General features: G+C 39.6%; 1 protein-coding gene across 4 annotated transcripts in view; it reads left to right on the top strand.

Annotated features, from left to right (window-relative positions):
- LOC137465598 (zinc finger SWIM domain-containing protein 6-like) overlaps positions 1 to 23339 on the top strand; it is a 262106-nt gene that overhangs the window by 168832 nt on the left and 69935 nt on the right. For all 4 annotated transcript variants that reach the window (XM_068177666.1, XM_068177665.1, XM_068177664.1 and 1 more), the window contains exons 3-4: positions 8449 to 8597; positions 9123 to 9273. In XM_068177666.1, the coding sequence (XP_068033767.1) occupies positions 8449 to 8597; positions 9123 to 9273 (300 nt within the window). The remainder of the gene's footprint in view (positions 1 to 8448; positions 8598 to 9122; positions 9274 to 23339) is intronic.

Below are 23339 nucleotides of genomic sequence, written 5' to 3'. Positions count from 1 at the left end.
GTGTCTGTGTTTTTTATAGTAGTAGTAATTTAATAAAGTTTTTTTTTTTCTTTGTTGTTAAACTTAAGCCTGCTCTACTCTGTTCCTAAACACATCTCACAACAATTATTTAAGAAAGTACATTTTCATGAGGGCGCTGGCAGTACACCAGTGTCAAACCATAACAGGATGGTATTCCCGCTTTTATTACTAAGATTGCGATTTAGAAATTTTAGTAAAAGAGCAGGAGTATGTATGTATGGCTGTATCTATAAATTGAGTGTAAATACTTTATTGTATTTAACTGTAAATACATGATGTTAAACTTATTTAAAAAACCAGTCATGACAGACGTTAACAAAGCTGGAGGTCAAAGGAAGCGAGAATAATCTGTTAGTGTCTATAAAGTAGCACAATTTGATTACAGGTTTTAATATTTAGTATATAGTGCTTTTCTCTTTCATAGTTCAATTGGGTACTAATTTATCCTCATAATACTCCTTTAAAGTGCATAAGTGATGCTTATCCTCAGTTTAGAATGGGGAAAAGATATTTGGTCTTGGTACCAAACTGCATTGCAATGATTAAATTCAGAGCTGCCCATGTTCCTCTCCTCAGTCAAACTGTCCATTTCCTGAAGCCTTGTGCTTGTTCGGGGCTGCATTGCACCCCAAGTGAGGTCGCTGCCTTCAGGTTCACCCTTCAGATCTTCTTGCCAGCTATTGCTAGGACTTCATTTCACAGCTCATAAGGCAGCTCCCTTATGCAGTCCTGTTGCTTGCTCAGATTGTGGAGAAAAGCCACTCTATGAAAAGCCAGTGTCCACAAAGGAGACAGAGGAGTCCTGCAATTTTATTCAAATAAAGAGACAGATTCCACTAGGGCATGCCCCATGGGGTCTCTCTCGAGATTTTGGAGGGTGCAGCCTCCTTTTATCCTAAACTCCCGGCTGCATATTGCTCTCTTCCTTTCCCCATCGGCTGAGGTACTAGGAAGCTACAGCCGTCCCAAACAGCATACCACATATTCTCCCTTGAACAGATATCATAATTTCCCCCCAAAGTTAAGAAGTTCAGGCTGAGTTCTGCAATAGGCTTTGTGCGGACTCATTTGTCCAATTACCCTAAGGTTCAGGAGTTCAAACTGTCTGGTCAAATTGTCTGGGTTCTCTAACAAACTTGTGCAGCTTGATTTTTGTAGAGACATTAAGACCCATTTCGAAGACATTAACACCCATTTCTCCTAAAGACCCTCACCCATCTAGTAATTTGTAAAGACATTAGCACCCATCTTTCCCACCAAGATAGTTCCCATCCCAGGTCTTCAGAAGAAAAGCAGCAGTGTAGAAATCCTATCTGTTGCTCAAGAATGATGGGTGTGCTAAAGGAAGAGGAAGCAGACTAGATCACTCGGTGTTCACCTTGTTGAGTAATACACCTAAGACCAATAGGTTGGTGTGTAGGTGCAGTGCAAGCTGCAAGGTATGCCCTGGGTGGGGGAAATGGTTGGAGCCCCAGGCAATGAGCAGTGATCAGGCACCGACCTGCCTAACTAAGGGCAAGCAGCCCTGTGGCCTGGCCAGTCAATCACCCAGAGACTCTACAGAAGCCAACGATCAACGAGAAGACCCCAGACCCAAAACCACCATTGGAATGGGTGCACAGACTGTAGTAAAAGTCCAGGGATTCCTTTGTTCAGGGTCCCTCTCCAGAGGCACCAGTGCCAGCTGTTATTGTGTCACTGCACCTTGATTAAATTACTTAAAGGAAGCAGAGGTCTGAAACTGCGATGGAAAACCTGGGGTGGAGCCAGTGAGGGAGTCAAGTGGGGCACCCATCAGCTAACTGGAGCCACCAACTGTGAAGGGGCTTTGGCCCCAGCAGTGAAAATCTCAGGTCAGTGGTCAGACTGGGAAATTTTGTTAATGACCTGACTGTAAGTGAATGTAGTGATCTGGAAAAGTACCTGGTTGAGAGATGTGGAGATGGTCATGTCTCGACCCCAAAACAAGAATAACATGAGCAGTGGGAGCTGAGGCTTCTCCAGCAGCAACATCAGTGTGGAAAAGGCCAATCACTTGTTTTAAAATTTTTTAAGTTTAATAGCAATAAAATAGTTATAAAAATAGTAATAAAAATTAGAGCATTAAGAATTTGGACAATCAGAGCTAGGACAATAAAGGACAATAAAAAGCAAAGAATTACAGACGTCCGGATGCTCTTGGGCACTAAGCCACAAAAGCATACCTTGCTAACAAAGGATTACCCCTTAAAAGCAATAGCCTGTTGCATATTCCTATATCTCATACATGATTCCAAAATTCTTTTTCAAACAAAGGATGTCTTCTGCTTAATTTCTGCCCCCCCCCTTCATCTTGTTAATCAGTTTCTTGGCTCCTAGAAGTCTGGAAGAAGTCAGAACAGTCCCAATAAGGAGGCAATAATTCTTCTCTGGATTTTGGTGTCTTGTTGCTATTATCTGTATGTGAAGAATTTCTCGGTTTTCTTATCCATTCCTTGAGCTAGTTACAAAAGGTATCTTACATCACATAGTTTCTATTTTAATATTATGCTATAGCCTAAAAACTATATTTACCACACTACTTAAAAGAGATTAATAGAGAATAACTTTCCAACATAACACATATTCATTTTAATATTTGTGAAAAGCCAATCATATAAAATGCATCTATAACAATCAGGATGCCTGGCTGCTGCCGGGGCTGCAAATGGGGTTTGGACTTGTGCCCAATCTGACATGCCTTCTCCCTGCCTTGTTAGTTCATGGCTATTGCTGAAGACTGTCAATGATACTGAAAGATCAGTGAATCACAAACCGTAGCTAGTGCCTGTTACATGTATATTGAAAATTCTTTATACATTTTGGTTTAAAATTTGGATCATACTGAGTGTAGCCTATATATGATCTTGTGAGAAAATATTGCTTTGAGTCAGAAGTACCTGTAGTATTGTGCTGAATAGCATTGTAGATCTCAGACCCTCAGCTTGATGTCTTAAGCTTTTATAGTCTTTTTACCCAGTGGCATGAAAATAGCACTGGTTTAAGTATAGCCATGCTGAGCCACTGGGGAAGGTATAGTGCAAACTGACTGATGCCTTTTTCCCAACCAGGAAATGAAACTTGAGATAATTTTAGTAAGAAGGTAATGTGAAAAATGCATATTATATGGCTCTACGCAGATCGTTACTATATGTATTATTTAATATTTATTAGTTGTGCTGTATTAACATTTTAATAGTATGGTAAATGTAGTTTTGCAGTTAAAATGAAGCTTTAGTAGTGAAAATAGAAACTATGTATGTGGGGGTTTTTAAAAGGAATGAGATACTCGCTTTGGAGTAACAGTCACAGAACACCTAAATCTTACAGAGAAGAGGAATTTATGGTTTTCTTATCAGAAGAAGCTAATTTCTTCAGGCCTTACTCAGACTTGAAGACGCCGTGAAGATTAAAAGAAGCAGTTGAAAAATAACAGACAGAGTTTCTTGTTTTAAATAGAATGTATGCATAACCATGAAGTATATATGAATATGCAACAGTATATTGTTTTAAAAGTTATTCCTTTGCTCACAAACCATGCTTGTCAGGGCTTAAGTGCCCGAGAGCATCCAGACATCCGTAATTCTTTGGTTTTTATTGTCTTGTAATTGTCCTAACTCTAAATTTTTATTACTCTAATTGTATTACTATTTTTATAACCATTTTATTATTAAACTTTTAAAATTTTAAAAATCAAGTGATTGGCATTTTTCACAGGTAATATAAGAACAGATCTTTATTTGAAGGCCTTCAGGGGCAGTTATGGAATGATGTCCACAAAAGCCCACCTCCTACAGGGATCAGCACATTTTTATAGGTTTTAGGAAATTAGCATAATTGATAAAAAACACCAATTAGGAGGACAAGTGGTGATGCAATTTCCCCCCCAGGTCAAGTCCCTTTTTCGGAGTCCCCCCCTCAGCACTAGATATGCTTTGTCCATGAAATGTATCTCAAAGAGTTGTTCTCAGCCTTGATTGCCAGGAAGAACCAAGATAGGATTGGGGCCATGTGAGAAATGAGCCTCACTTCTAGAATTTTAGAAAAAGGTTTATTAAACCTTGACAAAAATTACAACGAAGGACTGAATAAGGAAAGAAGTTACAATGTTGAGAGTCTGCCCTCTCCCATGGCTTTACAGCCACGTGGCTCATTCACAAAATGGCTGCTCCAGCTTTTATACCCTTGGTGTTGCATCATGTAACCCTAGCCCCTCCCAAAGTCTGTCAGTTAACTCTTCGTTGCTGTCCATTGGTGAAGACTGCTTTCTTGTAACTTGATTGGAGGTCAGGTGTTGCCATGCCGTGCCTCTTAGTAACAAGCTTGCCCTCCCCCTAAATGCCCCGACTACCAAGGCTCTTACAAGGGGAGGGGAAAGAGGACTATGGAATGACATCTTACATTAACATTACTATAAATCTATATAATATCTATATCTTAATTCCGAGAGTCAACTATTACATTACTTATCTATAACAGGCCTTGTATCCCCCAAGGCTTGGAGCTCTGGAATTTGTTTTGTCTTTCTGCCTAAGGAAAGGCCATGGAAAAGTACTGGGAAAACTAGCCACTAATACAATATGCTACAGAGCTACAAATATATGTGTGAAGAATACAGAGAACATAGAAAAGAAAAAAGGCAAAAACCAAACAGCATAATGATGAGCTTTTTTATAAAATGTAAACAGTTATGGAAAGAATTTGGGTTTTTTTCCCTAAATAGGGAAATGTAGCTTTTTTAAATACAAGTTAAAAGTAGCCATACTGTCACTGAAAACCAGGAAATAAACTCTCCAACCAGTTTGTTAAGTAAGAAAGTTGGCGGTGCTTTATTCAGCGCTGAGGTACATGGGGGATCAATCCACCTATAATATACACCAAGTATAAAAACTTCTAACTAACTATTTATACATTTTAGCAAACAAAGGAATTAGTGTTCCTTGGCTATAAGTTACATAGTTCTCCTACTAATTCGAATTCTATCCTCTATGGGTTAATGATTTCTTGCTTCTCATGCAAATGAGTCCACATTTTCAGTCTTTTTATGATCTTTTTCCCAGATAGGGAGAGTTTCAGTACAATTGCTGAATTGTTTTTGTTAGTTTTTTCCTTATCTCTGGTTTCTGCAAAATGTCCTTGTAGTCGATAAATTTTGCATTCCTGGTGTCCAGTTCTCGGCAATGTATCTTTCTCCCAGGTTTTAACTTCCTCTCCCAAGTCTGAGAGCACCCAAAGCATGTAAAGTGCTAACTTTAATTGTTTTTCTAATACATGGACATCACCCATAGCTTGCCTGTCAGTCACTATCTGTTTCACAGATTAAATCTCCCCTCTTGTTGATTAGGCCCCAGCATTTTCCCCCACTACTGCCTAGACTCCTTTTTAAAAAAATATAACTTGTTAGGTAACAATACCAAGATTATTTAAAGAGAAATCTCCTTTCAAGTGGAGAATAAATATGTGTTTTGTATATTGGTGCTTTTTATATATTTCCTTTTCACAGGTTTTTCCTCTGTTTTAGAGCAATTAAATATTTCAACTATTTGCAAGGTGATAGTGTAAACCTGGGTCTGTTCAACAACTACACTGCTTGATCTCATATGGCTTGATTTCCCTTTTAATCTAGTTTTTTGCACCTGAAGATGAAATGAACAGGGCTTATGCCTTTATTAATGTTCAGCTCTTTTATTAAAAAGATCAGCAGGGTAGGGGTCCCGAACGGAGCTCGCCCCCATTGTTGTAGCTCTTCCAGGTGGCTGAAAGGAAGGAGGCGTGCAGGGTCTGTCACTGAAGTCCAGAGCAGCAGCTGTCCCTTCTTCCCTGTGGCACAACCAGTGGCCAAAGGGTGAGGAGGCGTGGAATGCAGAGTCTGTTGCTGGAGTCCTAAACAACAGCTATCCCGGCTTCTTCCCTGGTGGCAGCACCAGGGCTCTCTGTTTTCTTCCATCTCCACTTGCCCCAGCCTACTCTAGTCTAGTCTCTTTCAGGTGGTGGTGACAGACAAAAGTACATCAGGCGTTGTGTTTCCCTCTTCCTCGGCTAGGGCATTTGTCTATCCCCCGCTACTGTGTTTAGTTCTTTATTTAGGGGTGTCTTTACCCCCAAAAAATACTCCCATGATCCCAGGGGGTTTTCTTATTTGCATGTTAGTCCCAGAATGTCAGTGTGATGGGGAGGAGGCAGGTTACCTTTGGGTAGTTTAGAGAAAACAAACAGAGCAATTAACTAATTAACATTTCAATATAGGTAGCCAGCAGTCATTCCAGTGTTTCCATGGGAACTAGGAAGGCCCTGTCCGCCTCTCTGTGGAACACCTGGAAACTTTGTTCATAACAGAAGATTTATCAGCATGTGTTACATGTAGCTGACTAAATTTAAAACCCCTTGAAACTAACGTAATAAAGATGGAAGCACTCACAGAAGGGCAAGTTTCTCATTCCTTGGGTTTTGTACTGTCTTGGACTTGATTCCTGTCTTCTGAGAAAGTCTTATGGTTCCTGTGGAAGGTAGAAGAGCTCTTTTGCATCTTCAAAGATACAATTTATTATGAATCTAAAAAAAATATAAGGTCAATAGTGCTATGTTCATAGCTGTAGGCTCTGATGTTGAAGGCAGTTGAGGAAGTTGATGAGCTGAAAGACTTTTTTTTTACTTTCATAGCAACTAGTAGACAAAACATCCCTCTGACCCTCTCAATCTTCTGGTTCTATCTTCATTGAATAAAGATTCTAGCATTCTCTGCAACCGCTTAAAAGATTCACTTAGATGGCAGAGATGCAAATTTGAAATAAAGGCTTAAATCAATAGAATCAATGCTTCTATACACCTAAAGAATTGTTGCTATCTTTGCTTTTCATGTTCTCAGGACTTCTCTGAGAGCAAATTTTTACAAATCTGACCATGTAATTTTCCTTCCCTGCCAGTATCCCTCTTTTAGTATTGGCTACAGAGGTAACATGATCGGGGATTTAAAAGTGATAGTGTATGCAATTCAATTTCTAACATATTCTCAAAACCTAACAGAGATAGAGATTACATAGTTGTGACAAGCCCAAAAACAAAATGTCAAGTTAACTGTTATGTTAGGGTCGCAGATTAGAGACAGATATGCGACTGAACACACCGAGATCATGCAACAACACCCAAGATTTAGTGATGGTTGCCCTCTTTTATAGGGGTTTCAAAATTCCTGGGCTTGAACAACTAACTGATTGGTTGAGGTTTCAACACCACCCAGCTCCCTGACCAATGATACATCTGCATTCCGGATTGAATGGGATTGGCTGGGGTCCCCTGTTTGAGTTCAAATCCAACCTATCATTGCCTTACCTAGGGACTTGTTTACTTCTAGGCTATAACGAACTAGGCTAGCCAAATTGGGTTACTTATTATGGCCAAATTTGTACAACCTCAGACTGGCTGTGGCTGTGACAGTTAATTTCAGTCTTGGGCATGATTAAAATGCTTTACATCTGAGTATGATGATGTACTACCATTTTTTGCCCTGACAGTCTAGATAAGTGCTTTTCAAACTTTTCAGTTAGAATACCTCTTAAAAATATCCAGTGAAGGTGCAGGTTTCTTCAGAAATATTTAGATTGTTAAATACTGCAAGAACATTTTTTATTTTTGTCAGACTTTAGAAAGGACCATAAGGGGAAAATCACTGATCTCAGCTACAAAATTTTAGTTAGAACAACCTGTGGCCAAAGCACTGCCTGATGTAAATCCAGTCACTTCATTTGGCACTAAGCTAATTCAGGTAGAATTGCTTTGAACTGACTGTGTGCTGATGACATTGCCTATTGTAAAAATGCTCCTTCAGGAGCACCACAATCTTACACAACTTTAACTTATTTATGTTAATGCCTTTAGTGCTTAAAGACTTTGGATTTGCTTGGGAATTATTTTTTATTCTTTGTTTAGCTTTGCAGAGCCATCACAGCTCAAAGGCACTGAAGTGATGATTTTCCTCATATTCATCAATAGCAATGCTCATTAGCAGTAACTTAAACCTGAGCAAGATTGCTGAAGGTACAGAAGTCACACAGGTGTTCTGGGGAGAGTGGTTTTAACATTGCAGTTGTTGAAATTATTATGTTAAGTGTGATTTTGTTTGTAAAAGCATTCTAGAATAACTGTTGAAGCAGGAGGAAAAAACTCATCTTGATTTTAATGTTTTATTATAAAACATTGTTTGTTTAAATACCTTTTCATAGACCGTCATTTCTAAGTGCTTAAGACTACTTCGGAGAAATTTAGGTCTATTTTAAAGAACCTTTTAAGTCAAGACATCCAAAATGGGACAATACACAAATCCAAAACCCTTTGCAGTACTCATTTGCCCTGGACCCACAAACCTCTTTTCTTTATATAGAACATAATGATTTATCTTCTTGCTGTTTGCAGGTGCTCCTGACCCAACAGCAGGTGCTAGCATAGATGATGAAAACTGCTGGCATTTGGATGAGGAACAGGTCCAAGAACAGGTTAAACTCTTCCTCTCCCAGGGTGGATACCATGGATCAGGGAAGCAACTCAATTTGCTTTTTGCAAAGGTATGTTGAGTGCTAGGGCTTCCCTCTTTTCTCTCCCCCCACTCCCCCATCCAGTCTGTACTTGTTCAGGTCTTACTCAAAGTCCTGTTGTTCTAAAACAAGACAAAGCCCTGGGAACATGATAGCAAGTTAATAACGCACTGGGATGCAATCTGGTGTGTCTTGATATTAGTTTAAGGATATGAAGTAGCATTTCAACTGTCTGCAGCTTTGCTATTCTCTTCCTTCCTACCCTCAAAATTTTGGAGAAACCTGTAGAAATTATGGTCTTGCAGCAGCTTGCATAATACACCCATGGATTACTTGTGGAAGAAGTGTATTTGCAGAATTGCAAAGGGATACTTAAACTAAAAATTGTTAAAATTGGGAAGGCAGATTATTTTTTTCTACTTAAAAATTTCACATCAAATACATAAATTATATGTCATTTAACAGAGGTAGAATGTTTAACACTTCAGCATATTATCTGTACTGCGGTTTGTTTTGGGGTTTTTTCAAGTTTGTATTAAAAGACTAATTTCCTAGGTGCGAGAGATGCTGAAGATGAGAGATTCAAATGGAGCTCGCATGTTGACGTTGATAACAGAACAGTTCATGGCTGACCCTCGTCTGTCGCTTTGGACACAACAAGGAACTGCAATGACTGACAAGTATAGGCAACTCTGGGATGAACTGGGTAAATGCATAGACTTCAAAATCATTTAGGTGTTCATGTGTATAATGAAGAAACAATTACATATTTGGGGTGTAAACTTATTGTGGTACTAGGTAAAGCAAGTTAGAATTTTCTTCAGGTTTGCTTGTTCAGTTAAGGTTGGATGAAATTTAATTTCTGATCTACTATATGAGACAATTACAGTTGGAGGAGAGAAAGCATACTATGAAACAAGTATGATTGTAACAGGTTGCAAGTACTCTAAGAAGAATAAAACAAAAAGTGGAAATGTAGATACACAACTGAGGGTAAGTATAGAAGCCACTAGAGATAAACTGGAAAGCTTAAGAAAGAAATCTATTAAAAACTAGAGAGAAATAGAAGGCAAAAAGAAAATATTCATAAAGAGTATGAGAAAATAGCAACAAAGGAAAGCAGAAGTCCCTTACAGAGTAGGAAAGATCAAGTAACAGAGGGCTATAACAACTAACACTGCTTTACAGGAAAGGTTAGTTGTGACCAGATATAACATGTACTATGGAGAGAAGAACACGTGCTGGAATGGGGAAGGAATTATTTAAACTGTTAAAGTCTGAAGACACTTGCTTTAAAGTGTTCAAGAAACTCACTGACAGAGTTTTGAACTGCTGCTTCAGAAGTTCTCAAAATCTATAGGAATTTGTGGTAAGAAAGGGATGTTATAAACAACTTGAAGGTAAATCTCACCAAAATTTTAAAGGTAGGTAGGTAGGTGAGTGGAAAGAATAATATTAAGTAACCACCAGCATTGTTTTCTTAGATTTAAGGTACTGCAATAAACCACTAACCAGTTGGTATGTAAGCATATAGAAGATAAAAGTGATTCTTTTCAATACAGTAGTAAATCTATTTTGTTTCCCTAAAAGATAATTCACTGAGTGTATGAGTGAAGGAATTAATGTGTATATCTTAGCTGTAGTAATGTTTTGGATGCTGTCTTCAAGGCTTTCTCAAAGCAAATTGAAAAGACGCAGCCTAAATGAAATTGCCTTGTGATTCATTGATCTTGGAGTAGTTACCTGTGTTGTCATTCAGTCTGGAAAGACACTTCAAGTCTAGACTTACAGGAATCTGTCTTGAGATGTGTTCTGGTCAATATTGCTTTTCCTGACTTATGTGGCATGAAATATTAAAATAAATATATATACATATAAAAGCAAATCAACAAAACCAAACAAAAACCCCAAAACAAAGAAACAAAACCCAAAAAAAAAATCCCCAAACAACTCAAAACTTACTAAAGATGCCCCTTGGGACAATATGTAAACACTGCAGAGAACAAAGCCAAATCCATAATGCTCTTGGTACATTTTAAAGGTCCAAAATCAAGCTAAATGTTGCATTAAGGGTATAGAAATTTAGCAGAAAATAAAGCCCTTTTTGTTCCAGCTGGTCCTCAGAAGGACTGGGTGCAGCTGGGCTTAGTTTCTGATTAGAACCACTACAGTTCCTTGTTGATTTAATTCCTTTAGTCCCCCATGAGTTGCATTAGCCAATGTTTATATTTGTCCAGTACAATTAGGGCAAAGTCCAAACAGGGCAAAGTGTTAATAGTACCAGCATGTGTTGCCATTGCCAGCCCTCTATTAGTAAGTCAGTAGACTGTGTTCCATCACTGCTAACCCACATGGTGTGCCCCATAGAGGTTATACTTAGTTCTGAACAAATTATGTCAGACTCAGTATCATTGTTAGTCAAATGAGATCAAGTGTCATTGAGTGGGGTGATATAGTTTTGACAAGTACAGCCTAATCTGAGAGCTCAAACTAATGGGCCCAATCTCTGAATTTCAGTTTCATTGGAGTTGCAATTATAAACTCCAGTACAATTCCAAATATGATATTTTTGGGCTGTTTGAGCAAGAAACATTTAAATTTGTGTCCAGAACATCAACCTGTATGGGGTCATTTGGTAATCCAATTGTTCTTTCCCAATCGATGCACCAGTTGGTAGTTGCATATAATGGCAGTCACTGCACTGTGGCCCTCCCCACCCCCTTGGAATATGCATTCCCCATGGTGTATCAGCATGTGTATCCTCAGGAAGACAATAAATTTTCTCAATTGAGTCACTATTAGTCTCAAATATCAATGATGATGTTACAGTTCCATATAGTTCCATATAGTTGCATTATTGTTGGTCCACTTTAAAACATATTTTCCTTCCTCAGTTTGCCAAGTCAGATTTGTGTGATTTTTCCACATAACCTCCCAAGTTTTAGTCAAACCCATAGTGAAATTCCCCAAGTTACTGGTGAGTTGGCAGATGGAGGAAAAGGTAAATGTGGTGATTTGACTAATGTTATGTGTATGTCCAAAAACTTGGATTAACTGCAATATAAGATTTCAAGCAATCCCTGAACTTCTGTCTAGTGACAGTAAGAATAATAAAGAGCATTTTACCTGCATTATTATTCTAATTTCATTTTCCAAATTATCACCAAAACCACTACTAGTCCTTGTAGGCATTAGCTCTGTATATGACTGCTTCATTCCACATGCCATTCATTCTGTTAAGAAAAAAGTGAACAGATACTCTATCTTGTTGTTAACTGGCAATGTTAGGTCAAATTGAGGGTATAATCCACCCATTATCACTCACACTAGAAGGCTTGCAAACCTTAACAAGATCCGAGTATCTCAGTTCAGTATCATTGAAAGAATGGAAGCTAAACTCCAGTGGTCTTTCTGGCCCTTGTGGTCCCTTTTGCCAAAGGTTACAATGAGAGCCATGCTCACTGAACCCCCATTCTACATGGATTGGATCAATCAGGTGTATAAGGCCAAGCTGTTGGAACAGCCTTAGCCCCTCTTATTACCAATTCTAATACATTTGTGTGCTGTTCCGTCCATTCCCACAATTTTTCTTTTCTGAGCAGATTGTATAAGGGATGGGCAAGAATAGAAAATCTAGGAATATGTTTACACCAGTAGCCCAAAGTTCCCAGAACTTCTTTACAAAAGATTAATTCTGCCTGTGCTCCATTTTTTTCAGGGTGTCCATAGGAACAGAAGTGGCTCCTTTAATCCACCAGACTCCTAAGAATTTAAATTCTTGTGCTGACCCTTGGCATTTTGATTCCAGAACTTCCAAACCCAATTCAATTAGTGTTTCATGAATGTTTTTCATTGTGTCTTTTACACTTTCTTTATCATCTCCCCCTATTAGGTTGTCATCAGTATATTCATATCATGTAATGTCAGGAATCTCTACTAAGACCTTAGCCAAGGCATTGTGAAAAATAGCGAGAGAATGTTTATATCCTTGTGAAAGTGTATTGGATTCCCCTCCGTGTAAAGGCAAACTGTGCTTTATCCTGTTCAAGGAGGGGAATCATGAAAAATATGTCCTTAACATCGAGGGCAGCCATCTAAGCATGAGCAGCACCCAGTAGCAGTGTCACTATGTAGACAATGTTTGGAACTGAAGCAGTTAGAGGTGCAGTATTAGCAGTTAACTGTCAATATACTGTGAAATGCCAGTGCCAAGTCACTTTCTTTACTGGCCACACCAGTGAATTATAAAGCAAATGAGTCCTTTTAATAATGCCTCTTTTTTTTTCCAAATCTGTCACTACCTCATCAATCCCCATAAGTGCTGCTGTTGGCAGAGGGTACTGTTTTACATTAGCAAATTTAGAAGGCAGCAATGGTATCGATGGCCCTAGTGAATTGATAAAATTTTCCAAGCCTGAATCATCCCACATTCTTTCAGATTCTATTTGTATTCTCAGCAACCCAGTGCCTTCCACTGTGAAGCTCCACAGAGTTCCATCTGGGAGTTTCCAGATTTGCCCATAAAGTAAATCAAATCCTAGAAGCTTTAGTTGGGCAGCCCCCACAAGCACTTCAACCTTAGTAAATTGTTTTCCCCCCAGGAGCCAGATGGAAATTTTTGCTGTTGGACATTCCTTTATTATACCATCAGTTCTGGTAAATTTTTTTACAGTCACTGGGTATAATTTCCAAAACATTTGCTGCTTCCTTTGTAATCACTGATATTTGGGTCCCTGTGTTAATTAGAAATTCAACCATATTTTTTCATGGTCTGACTAGAATATCAATAGAAGGTTCCGGGTATTTGCCTTGGAGGCACTGTACTGCTAATACCCACCAAGCAGGCTCAGGAGCTTTAACAATAGTTATCTGACCCATCCTGTCTGGCATCCATAATTCACTATTTCCTGCACAAATTCACTCTAGGTAGCTAAATGCATCATCTGCACTCAGCCCCCTGGATGCCCAGGAACTGTGGCATTTTGGACATTAATCTGCTGCATTTCATCCTGAAAGTTTGCTACAAAAGTCTTCAGACTGTTTGGAAGACCTGGAATAAGATGGGTTAATCTGGCTGAATCGATAGGGGCTAACATAGGAGACTTTCTAAGCCTGTCCCTCATACATAGTCTGTATACTAACTGCTTTCTGCACAGAAGCTGTGAGATCAGAGAACTGAGCAGTTTTAATAACCAGTGGATCTCTCCTATCCTGCAGATCTATTCCTCCTGCCCAATATACCACCTGTGCAGTTAAAGAATAATCATGATCTCTAGAAGTGGTGGTTAAAAACATGCCAGGACCCCAATAGCTTCCCGCTTCTTCCTCATTTGATAAAATCCAATCCCCTCTGGTCAGAGAGACTCACCACACATATTCCACTTTGGAGAGGGTGATCGGCTCATTAGCAGTTCTATTTTTTTTTCCTTGTAGATATTTTTCCTATTTTTCTACTGCATGCAATTCAGTTTTTAAGTTTCCAGTTTCCACCAAAAGGGAGTCTATGCAAATTTCCTTTTTTTTCCTCCAATTCCTTTTTCAAAGACCAATAATGCTTTTAGCAGATTGTTTTCAAGTTGAATCACTGCATATACTACATTTGGAATTTTTTTGGATGGCAAGGATTCTTTAGCCTCTTCTTGTGCATAGGATAGACAAGTACAGATAATTCCCTTTTCTGGCTTTTAGTTTCTGTTCTGTTAGACACTGCTCAATACACATTATTATCATAACTTCCAAAACTTTTAACCCAACCTTTCTTAGCTTGTGAGGATGCACACTTACATTTCTGTAGCAGTTTATCCATGGCAATCCGACCAACTACACCAATTTTCTCTTGGATTAAGGGTATAAAAATTTGGCAGAAAATAACCCCCCTTGTATTCTAGCTGGTCCTCAGAGATTAGAGGGTTTGGGTACAGCTGGGCTAAATTCCTGATTATAACCAATTCAGCACTATAAGTCTGATCGAGTTCAATAAGAACTTTTACAAGCACAGATGCACAAATAATGGGATTTACCAATCCAGTAATATAGGTCTGATCACTTCTGGGCTGTCTGACACTTGCTAAGCAGGTCTAGGCAGCTTCCTTGAAGCTGCTCTCTTGGCTTTTCTAATTCAATTTTATTTATTTGAACTACCTTTCCTCCTATAACCAGTCTTACTGCTTCTAGTCTTCACTAGATCTACAAAACTCCTGGGGCAGTGTTTCTCATCTCAGATGTCTCTGGTCAGTGTGCACTTGTCTTGTTGTTACAATACGGTTATTAAAATTATTAGAGAAAGGCCTCTGCTCGAATAAAGGTGCAAATGAGACCATATGCCAAAGCCAATAGAATGGATTTTATTTAACAGTAAATGTGAGGGAGAGAGAGAGAGAGAGAAAGAAATAGAAAAAGAGGTGGTGGGGAGGGAGAGAGAGTGAAGGAGACAGATTAAGTAGAAAACCTCACCACTCCATGCATCCCGATGGAGTCCCACTGATCCTCTTTTTCTGGTCTTCTCAGTGGTGAGGGTCCAGCAAAACATAGAGTTCAATGTATTGATATATGTTTGGGCTAGGTGGGAATGCCCAGGTACCTCCCCTGGTGGGGAGGCAAGTTTGACACTCTCTTGCAACAGACTCTGGATCTGTTGCATCACTTTGCATCCCATGCAGTCCTCTGGTGGAAGGCCTCAGGAATGAGTCTGGGGAGAGGGTGCTTTGGGTGTCTTTGGTGGTTTATGACATCTCCTCAGCTGCTTCTCACGTGAATGTCCTGTGTGTATATGGCCTTCCAGAGGTGGGAGTGTTTTACAACTGAGCCGGTTTGTGTAAAGGAGGATGAGTGTTAATTCCCTCTGACCAGAGGCCATGCCACACACCCAAAAACTCCCCTCCTCCCTGCTTGGTTGGGGGGGGGGGGGAGTGTGTGCAAACCTGGCCTCAGCTGATGAGTCTGTGGACTATCTGCCCTTCCCTGCCCCCCAATGCAGCCAGAGCTGATTTCAGGACAGCATCTGGGTTTGGCTTTCTTGTGGATACATTCTTCTCCCTCAGCCTTGTTTACTTCTCTCTAGACCTGAAATAATTGGACAATATTGTCATCTTTATCTTATCTCAAGTTCCCTTAGGCAAGGCTTAACTCAGTCCAAAGTTTGTGTCAGGAGGCATATTCAGGGAGGGGTGTGCTTAAGTGGTCACAGTTTTTTTATACAGTTTTGCCATAATGGGCAAAAAGTCCTCCATAGCAATGTTTAAGCCATTAAGCATAACATTTCAGTCTATCACACTTCTATAAAGCAGCTGAATACTGTTCTAAATTAGAGATACAGGTTGCAGGACTCCATTTAGAGTTTAAATTTAAATACATGCTGGAACTGCTTTTCTAAGAGTATTCTAAGAATTTTATGAAGGAGAGAGGAGATGGAGAAAAATTCAAGAGAAGCCCACTTCTCTGTTTTCCTGCTTCCTATTCTGTGAGTGATTTTGCAGATGTAGGTGACATCAGTATAGTTACCTGTTCCTAATAATAGAGACAAATGAGATAATAATCATCAGACTGGTGATAACAAACTTTGAAGCTGTTAAAAAGAAACTTGTTTGTTCAAGGCAACACTAGTTAATGAAAATCATTATTGGATGGTGTTGCATTAAGAGTATAGGAATTTAGCAGTACATAAAATCCCTCACATTCCAGCTGGTCCTCAGAGATCAGAGGGGCTGGGTGCAGCTGGGCTTAATTTCTGATTAGAACCAATTTGGCTCTATAAATCTGGTTGAGTTCAATAGGAACTTGCATGATGCACAGATAATGCATTTTACCAGTCCAGTATTACAGGTCTGATCGCATACTATAAATTTTTGCCCCATCCCAATGGGATAGAACAATCAAATGTTATAGGTGGCATTTGGTGATGTCAGTCATACACATATTGCATGTCTCATGCTGGTCCTCATTTGCATTCCAAGGGGTATGAAAGATAATATGTAAATGGGGCTTAATGAGGGTCTCGGTTACCATTGGTCAGAATTGATAGTTGGCAAGAGAGGTACAATAAACACTTTGGTCTTCCTCCACATGCTGAGGCAGCAGTGAAGGCTGTCTGACCTTCATCAGAGGGTCTTTGTGCACATTCTTATCTCTTCAGTGAGGCTGGGGTTTGTGCAGTGAAGGGACTGCAACTATTGGCTAGTACAGAGTTGTGGGCGCTTTTCTGTGTCTCACTGAAACAGCATCGGGCTGTGATGCCTTCGCTTCACTCTAGACATTCTTCAGTTGTTAGGCCTTGCTCAAGTCAGGTGCAAGATTAGTAAGTGATCCAGCTCATGTTTTTCTCAACCAGACTCATCAATTCTTCACTGACTTAAAAAAACACTGTAAAAATCATTTAGCACACTAAATGAAATTAAATCCAAGCAAGAATAACATGCTTCATTTAGAAAGGAAAAGTCAAAAGCTAAATTCAAGTTTTCCACTGTTAAAGGTTAAAGATGAAAATGATTGATTGCATGTTGTCTGGTGGGGCTAAGACTGGGTATAACCTGTTTAGCATAAATTATGTTCATTCAAAATGAAGCATTAGACTAATAAAACACTACCTGTCTGTGGTTTATATAATAGAATTTTGTGATGGAAAGCCTTATTGTCAGAGTAGGCAAAGCTCTGTCAGAGAGTGTAGATATAATTACTTTGCCTTCAAGCATATCAATCCTTTTAGTATGTAATTTTTAGGATACCTTGGTTTTCTGGGGAATAATGATTTTTGCCAAGTTGGACATGTACACAGCAAAATTGTATCCCGTCATAATGAAAACCAGAGCATCTTATGCTTCATTGCCATTGTTTATGTGGGTTGAGCTGGTAGGTGATAGGAGACGTAGAAATGCCTTGTCCATCTGTTACCTGTAGCAGTCTTACCATATGCTGACAATAAATATAAAAGCTTTTGTTAAATTTTTAGTGGCTCTTCTTCTTGTTTCATCAGTTCCATACTGTCATTTTTTTGACAGCACCTATCTGAGGGTGGAATCTCTCTGCCTGAAGTATCAAATAAGCAATACTTTAGATTAATCTAATTTATTAGCTTGCCTCTGTTTAATCAGAATTGTAGTTGCCACTCCCAAAAAGCTGCAGTGCGACCTATAGCCTCAACACTATCGCAGCTGCTGTATTTGCAATCTGAGGCCGACCTTGTTGTTTCAGTTCTGAACTGCTCTTCCCCTTCTAACAGTATCAAAATATGTTCCCTGATTTCAATTGCAAATGCATTTCAATCACTTTGGGTGTGCAGTAGGCTAAGGGTAGAAATTAACTTGGTTCTTCCACCTCCAGCTTGTGTTTATGTTGCTAACCTGTCCATTTCTTCCCCACACAAGTGCTTCCTTCCACTGGTGCTTAACAAGTTCCCTGAAAATTTCTGTTAATTGGATGAATCTTTCCAACTCGAATCCTACCTTGTCTGAAAATTAGAAGCTTCTGCTATGTTTTGGCCAGGATTTTACTTTGAGTTTCATTCTAGTTAAACACATTTCTTTATTAAGGTGAAACATGCATGTGAATGTGCAAAAGTTGAAGGAAGTTTTAAGGGACACCAGAGTTAGTTACAATAGCAAATGACAGAAGGAAGAGCAGGATGTCTCTGATGACCCTTGATCTATGCTAGTAGTGGCAGAGAACTCAGAAATTGGGTTTAAGGGGGCAATGGTATCACTATGTTCTAAAATAATGTTGGTTTCCTATCTTGTCATCTTCTAAGATGTTGGAGAAACATCAATAAAGAGAGTGGACCAAGCCTTTGCATATTCAATTTTTGTATTATCTGTTCAGAGTAATTTGGAGTGGCATATATGTATCTTTTTTTAGAAAAAAAAAATGTTCTCGTGTATTTCACAGATGGGTAGCATTGTAGTTACAGAGATTTTTAGGACCAGTAAAGTATGTAAATATAGATTCTGCTTAATAAAGGCTGTCTTGCTTGCACTGCTATGCTGTCTACCAACGTCTAGACATATGACCATTCTCAGTTCTATTTTGGCATAGGTTTTTAAACTTACTTAAATAACTTCAGCCTTGCTCCTTGACTGGGTCACTTGAGCCTTTCATTAGAACTTAACTGATGCTTCCTGCCTGACACTGGGCATTGGCCAAGAATACTGGAAGGACACATTGGGCTCTGATCAGAGTTTCTGCTGAAGTTTATGGTAAATTGTGTTGACTTCAGTAGAAGTCAAATTGGGTCAGTCAGTTAACCTTCTTTGTACTCTAGAGGGAGAAAAAGGGTCCATGTAATCTTACTACAGCAGTAATTCATTAAGAGTCATCCATCAAAAATTAAGTAAAAGTTTCTTGTTCTCTATGAAAATGAAAAAAAAAAATCTTAATAAAAGGGGAAAACTGATTTTGTGCCTAGCCCAGGGATCATGATTACTGCAAGCCTCTGCTTTGCAATTAAATGTTGAGCACTGCCAGATGCCAGACTTTGAGAAGCTGAGTTTTGTTGGCAAATGGCATCTGCAAGCTAATTGGTGTTTTCTGCAAGCTTCTGGTTGTGAAATGAAATTGGAAGCCCTTTAGCTACATGGATAATACAGGACCTGAATACAAATGTCATATGTGACCGACCAGCAGTGAAACAATAGTGTTCCCACTTGAACAGCCATTACAGATAATTTAAATACGGGGCTTACATTTAAACTAAAATCCCCATTTGCCCTTTACTGCAATTTAAATGTCATTTTAGCAAAAGCTAAGGGACAAATTAAATGAGAAAAATGATGATATTTTTAAGGCTGTAATGCAAAACAACTTTCAATTGCTTTTCATGTGCCACAAAGGAATCAACCCTAACCCAAGCCTTAATTGGAGCACCTATTGTTATCAAAGCGGGGCTGCTCTTGTGACAGCTTAATAAAGCTGAAATGGTTAAACTAAATCCGAGATGCTTAACCAAGAATCTAAGATAAGTATCTACTACTTGGTGGAGTGAGACAGTCAAACAGCTTGTCAACACATAGATTAGAGGATTGGATATTTTTTTCTGAGCTGCAATTTTCAATATCTTTATCTTCTTGCTTGCCTTTGAGATGAAGAAATTTCACATTATTTGCATATTTCAAAACAAACATTTCTGGTAGATTTCCTCCATTTTTATATTTAAGAACAAACTTGACTTTTAAAGTGTAAAGGGGTTGTCTCATTGAGTAGTATTCCTTCAGGTCAGTTTAGCAGCTTATCCTCCAAATCTTTGGCTCACTACCAGAAGGTTGATTTGAGGTTGGTGTGCCAGATGGGTTTTAGCGTAATTCAACACCAGAAAACAGCATATGATGCCCCTCTCAGCCCATCATTGATAGCTTACAAAATAGGGCATTGTTCGAGTTGTTTGACCACATTCCAGGGTAGGGCATCCTGCAACAACTTCTCATCATCAGGTGATGTCCAACTACTTCCCGAGAAGTAGGGTTTCAGTACATGTACTGGTTGCTCTGGAAGACAAATGTCAGAATACCAAATACCCCACTTTTCCTCCTTCTTTCTCTTAGCTTTTCTATCTGAGCAGATACCATACGGTATGGAATATCCCTCTGGTTAATTTGTGTCAGCTGTCCTGGCTATGTCTTCTCCCAAGATCTTGCCCACCCCCAGCCTACTGTCCTTTGGAGGTGAGGGGATGTTGGAGAGACAGCACTGATGCTGTGCCAGCGTTGCTCAGCAATAGCTAAAACACTAGTGTGTTCTCAAAACCTATCTGGCACCCAATGCAGAGCACAGCACTGAGAGGGCTGCTATGGGGGAAGTTAACTCCATCCCAGACAGACATGGGGAAGAGGGTATATCCAGAGAGCTCTTGCAAGGCAGGATTGTGGATAAAATTGGCAAGCTTGTTCTCGGTTTTCCTCATGATGATCCTAATCTCTGTTGGTTCTTACATTTCATGAATTTGAGGAGAGTTTAAAAGATATTCTGTACTTCCAGCTGGGTACTCTCCACATTTTAATGCATAAGTTTCTGTCTATCTCAATCACTTAATTTTATCTCAAGTTTTTAAGTGTAGAAACCTCTCATGATATTGCTATGAGCCTCATTCATGAGATAAAACTTTTCTAGATGGTGTCTTTACAATGCTTTTTTTTAATGCTTACTAAATGGCTTGTTCTCAAAGATATTTCCTGAGTGGAATAATATATCTTTGCTTTAGTAGTTCTATTACTAGCTTTTCACTAGCACTTTGCCTTACTGTGGGCTGCTTTTTAACTGTTAGAACAGCCTGATGATTTACTTTGAATTCACATTTGCTGATATTTTGACTTTTTCTGAGTTAGTGATATATTTTTGCGTTAAAATTTATAGCTAAAATATCATTTTAGAAGGTCATTCATGTAGAGAAATAGCACAATATATTTCCTAAAGTAACATGCCTAAATTTCTAATAGTATTGTGAGAAATGACTGCTGACTTTTAAAAAATTTAACGGTTTATTAAACCTTTACAAAAAATGCAACAAAAGGACTAAATAAGGAAAACTAATAGCGCTGGGAGGGGGAAGGAGAGCAGAGCCGAGCCTGGCCCCCCGGGCTGCCTGCCATGTGGCTCACCCACAAAACGTCTGTTCTGCCTTTTATATCCCTGGGGGGGGGGGGGAGTTTCATCAGGCAACCCTGGCCCCTCCCAAAGTCTGTCAGTCAACTCTCCTTTGCCGTTTATTGGTGGAGATTACTTTCTTGCAACTTGATTGGAGGGTCAGGTGTTGTCATGCCACGCCCCCCTAGCAACAAGCTTTTCCATTCACCACTGCCTCATGTAAGAGGTATATGTACATGCCTTCTCTCTACCTGTCCTAGACAACCCAGGCTGTATGGTGGCAACAATACGGGGGGGGTGGGGGTGGGGGGGGGGGGTGGAAAGGGGACTACGTGGAGAACAGAGGACATCTAAACAACAAGCCACAATAACATAACTATATATCAATAAAGCTTCTCTTAATATACACACAATAGTCATCCCTTAATTGCAAGAGCCAATCTCATTATTTCTCTGTAACAGTAACACTTTGCTCCTCACATAAAACTTCATTCTAAATGTTGAGTTTAGGCAAGGAATCATTATAGACCACATAAAAAAATTTAATTACTGAAATGAACAGGGCTAATGCCTTTATTAACATTCAGATCTTTTTAATAAAGATCAGCTGGGCAGGAGGCCTGACACAGAGCTCACCCCCGCTGTTGTAGCTTTCCCAGGTAGCCAAAAGGGAAGGAGGCGTGCAGAGTCTTCTGCTGAAGTGCAGAACAGCTGCCCCCTCTCCTTTCTTTGTGGCAACACCAGGAAATTCCGTCTCTTTGTCTTTGCTTCCCACAGACTACTCTAGTCTAGTCTTTTGTAGGTGATGGTCATGGGCAAAAGTCGATCAGGGGATGTGTTTCCCTCTTCCTCAGCTAGTGACACGCGGAGCCAGACTCTAAAACTCAGAGAGAGAGTGAGTTTTAAAGTAGGTATGTTTATTCGGCCAGACGCATGTGGGACATTTCCCCAAATACATGCGTGCCCCTTGCTTACACACGTGTTCTTTTATCCCCTGGAGTGTTACATATGCATTAGGTTTCCCCGTGGATCATTTCCTGGCTCCCCTCTCTCTCCGCTCTGTATGCTAATCAGCTTGTCAGTCCTCTGCGCCTGCACAGCTGTCTCTGGTGGTCGTCCCAGGCTTCGGGGGTCGTAAAAGGGATGAAGTAAGAATGGTCTTCTTCAGGCTGACTTTTCGACCCCACTGCTTTGCACATGCCCATTGATTCCTTGGCCACGGTCCAAGCCAGGGGCCAGGATCCATCTGTTTCCAGAACATAAGGGGCCCCATTTTTCAGTTGTCTTTACACCCTGTATCCTGTTTTCCATATACATTCCTTCTCCTTATCAGGTCTCTCCTTGCTGCTCTGCACGTAGTCTCTTCCTTTCCCATAGGCCAGGATACGGTATATTCTCACGTAACATAAGGATGTGGCCCTAAGCAATATCCATTATTTTATATGCCTATTACTATTCAATACCTTCTAATTTCTGTGATTAATATCTTCTAGTTCTAACCCCATGTTTCACTAGGGCATTTGTCTAGCCCCCTCTACTGTGTTTAGTTCTTTATTTATGGGTGTCTTTATCCCCTAAAAAAACGCTCCCATGGTCCCAAGGGGTTTTTTTTGCATTTTAGTCCCAGAATATCAGCGTGGGTGGGGGAGGCAGGTTATCTCCAGGTAGTTTAGAGAAAACAAACAGAGCAATTAGCTAATTAACATTTCAATATCGGTACTCAGCTGGAGTCAGCAGCCGTTCCAGTGTTGCCATGGGAACTAGGAAGGCCCTGCTCACATCCCCAGGAACACCAGGAACTTTGTTCATTACAAATCCCTCCTCTATTTCTTTGATCGGGCTTAAGCCCGCATCAACTTACAGTCTTTGGCTTTTGAGGGCTTACTTCTTTTCGTATTTGTATGCTTTTACTTAGGTCTGATGGTAAGTCTCCCACTCTTTAGAAACTAAGAAATAATAATATCCTAATTAGAAATTTTTCAGTTAATTCCTTTGATTAAAGGACACTTAATCTTATTAAACAATTACAAAGTACTTAAACCTTTACTATGGCACTTTAACTCAGAAACAGTTATTAACACCTTACTGTATATCAGGCTCTAGCAAGTCTTCTTTAAAGTTAATTTTAAGTCCTCTGGTCTCTTAATTACTGTTCATGCACAAGAAGAGTCGCGTGACACTGTTGGGTCTGGTCTGGCATCTGGGGGT

Source organism: Anomalospiza imberbis (assembly GCF_031753505.1).
Source record: "Anomalospiza imberbis isolate Cuckoo-Finch-1a 21T00152 chromosome W unlocalized genomic scaffold, ASM3175350v1 scaffold_31, whole genome shotgun sequence".
Lineage (NCBI taxonomy): Eukaryota > Metazoa > Chordata > Aves > Passeriformes > Viduidae > Anomalospiza > Anomalospiza imberbis.
The sequence above is the reverse complement of the archived record's forward strand: the minus strand, read 5'-3'. Positions and strand labels throughout refer to the sequence as shown.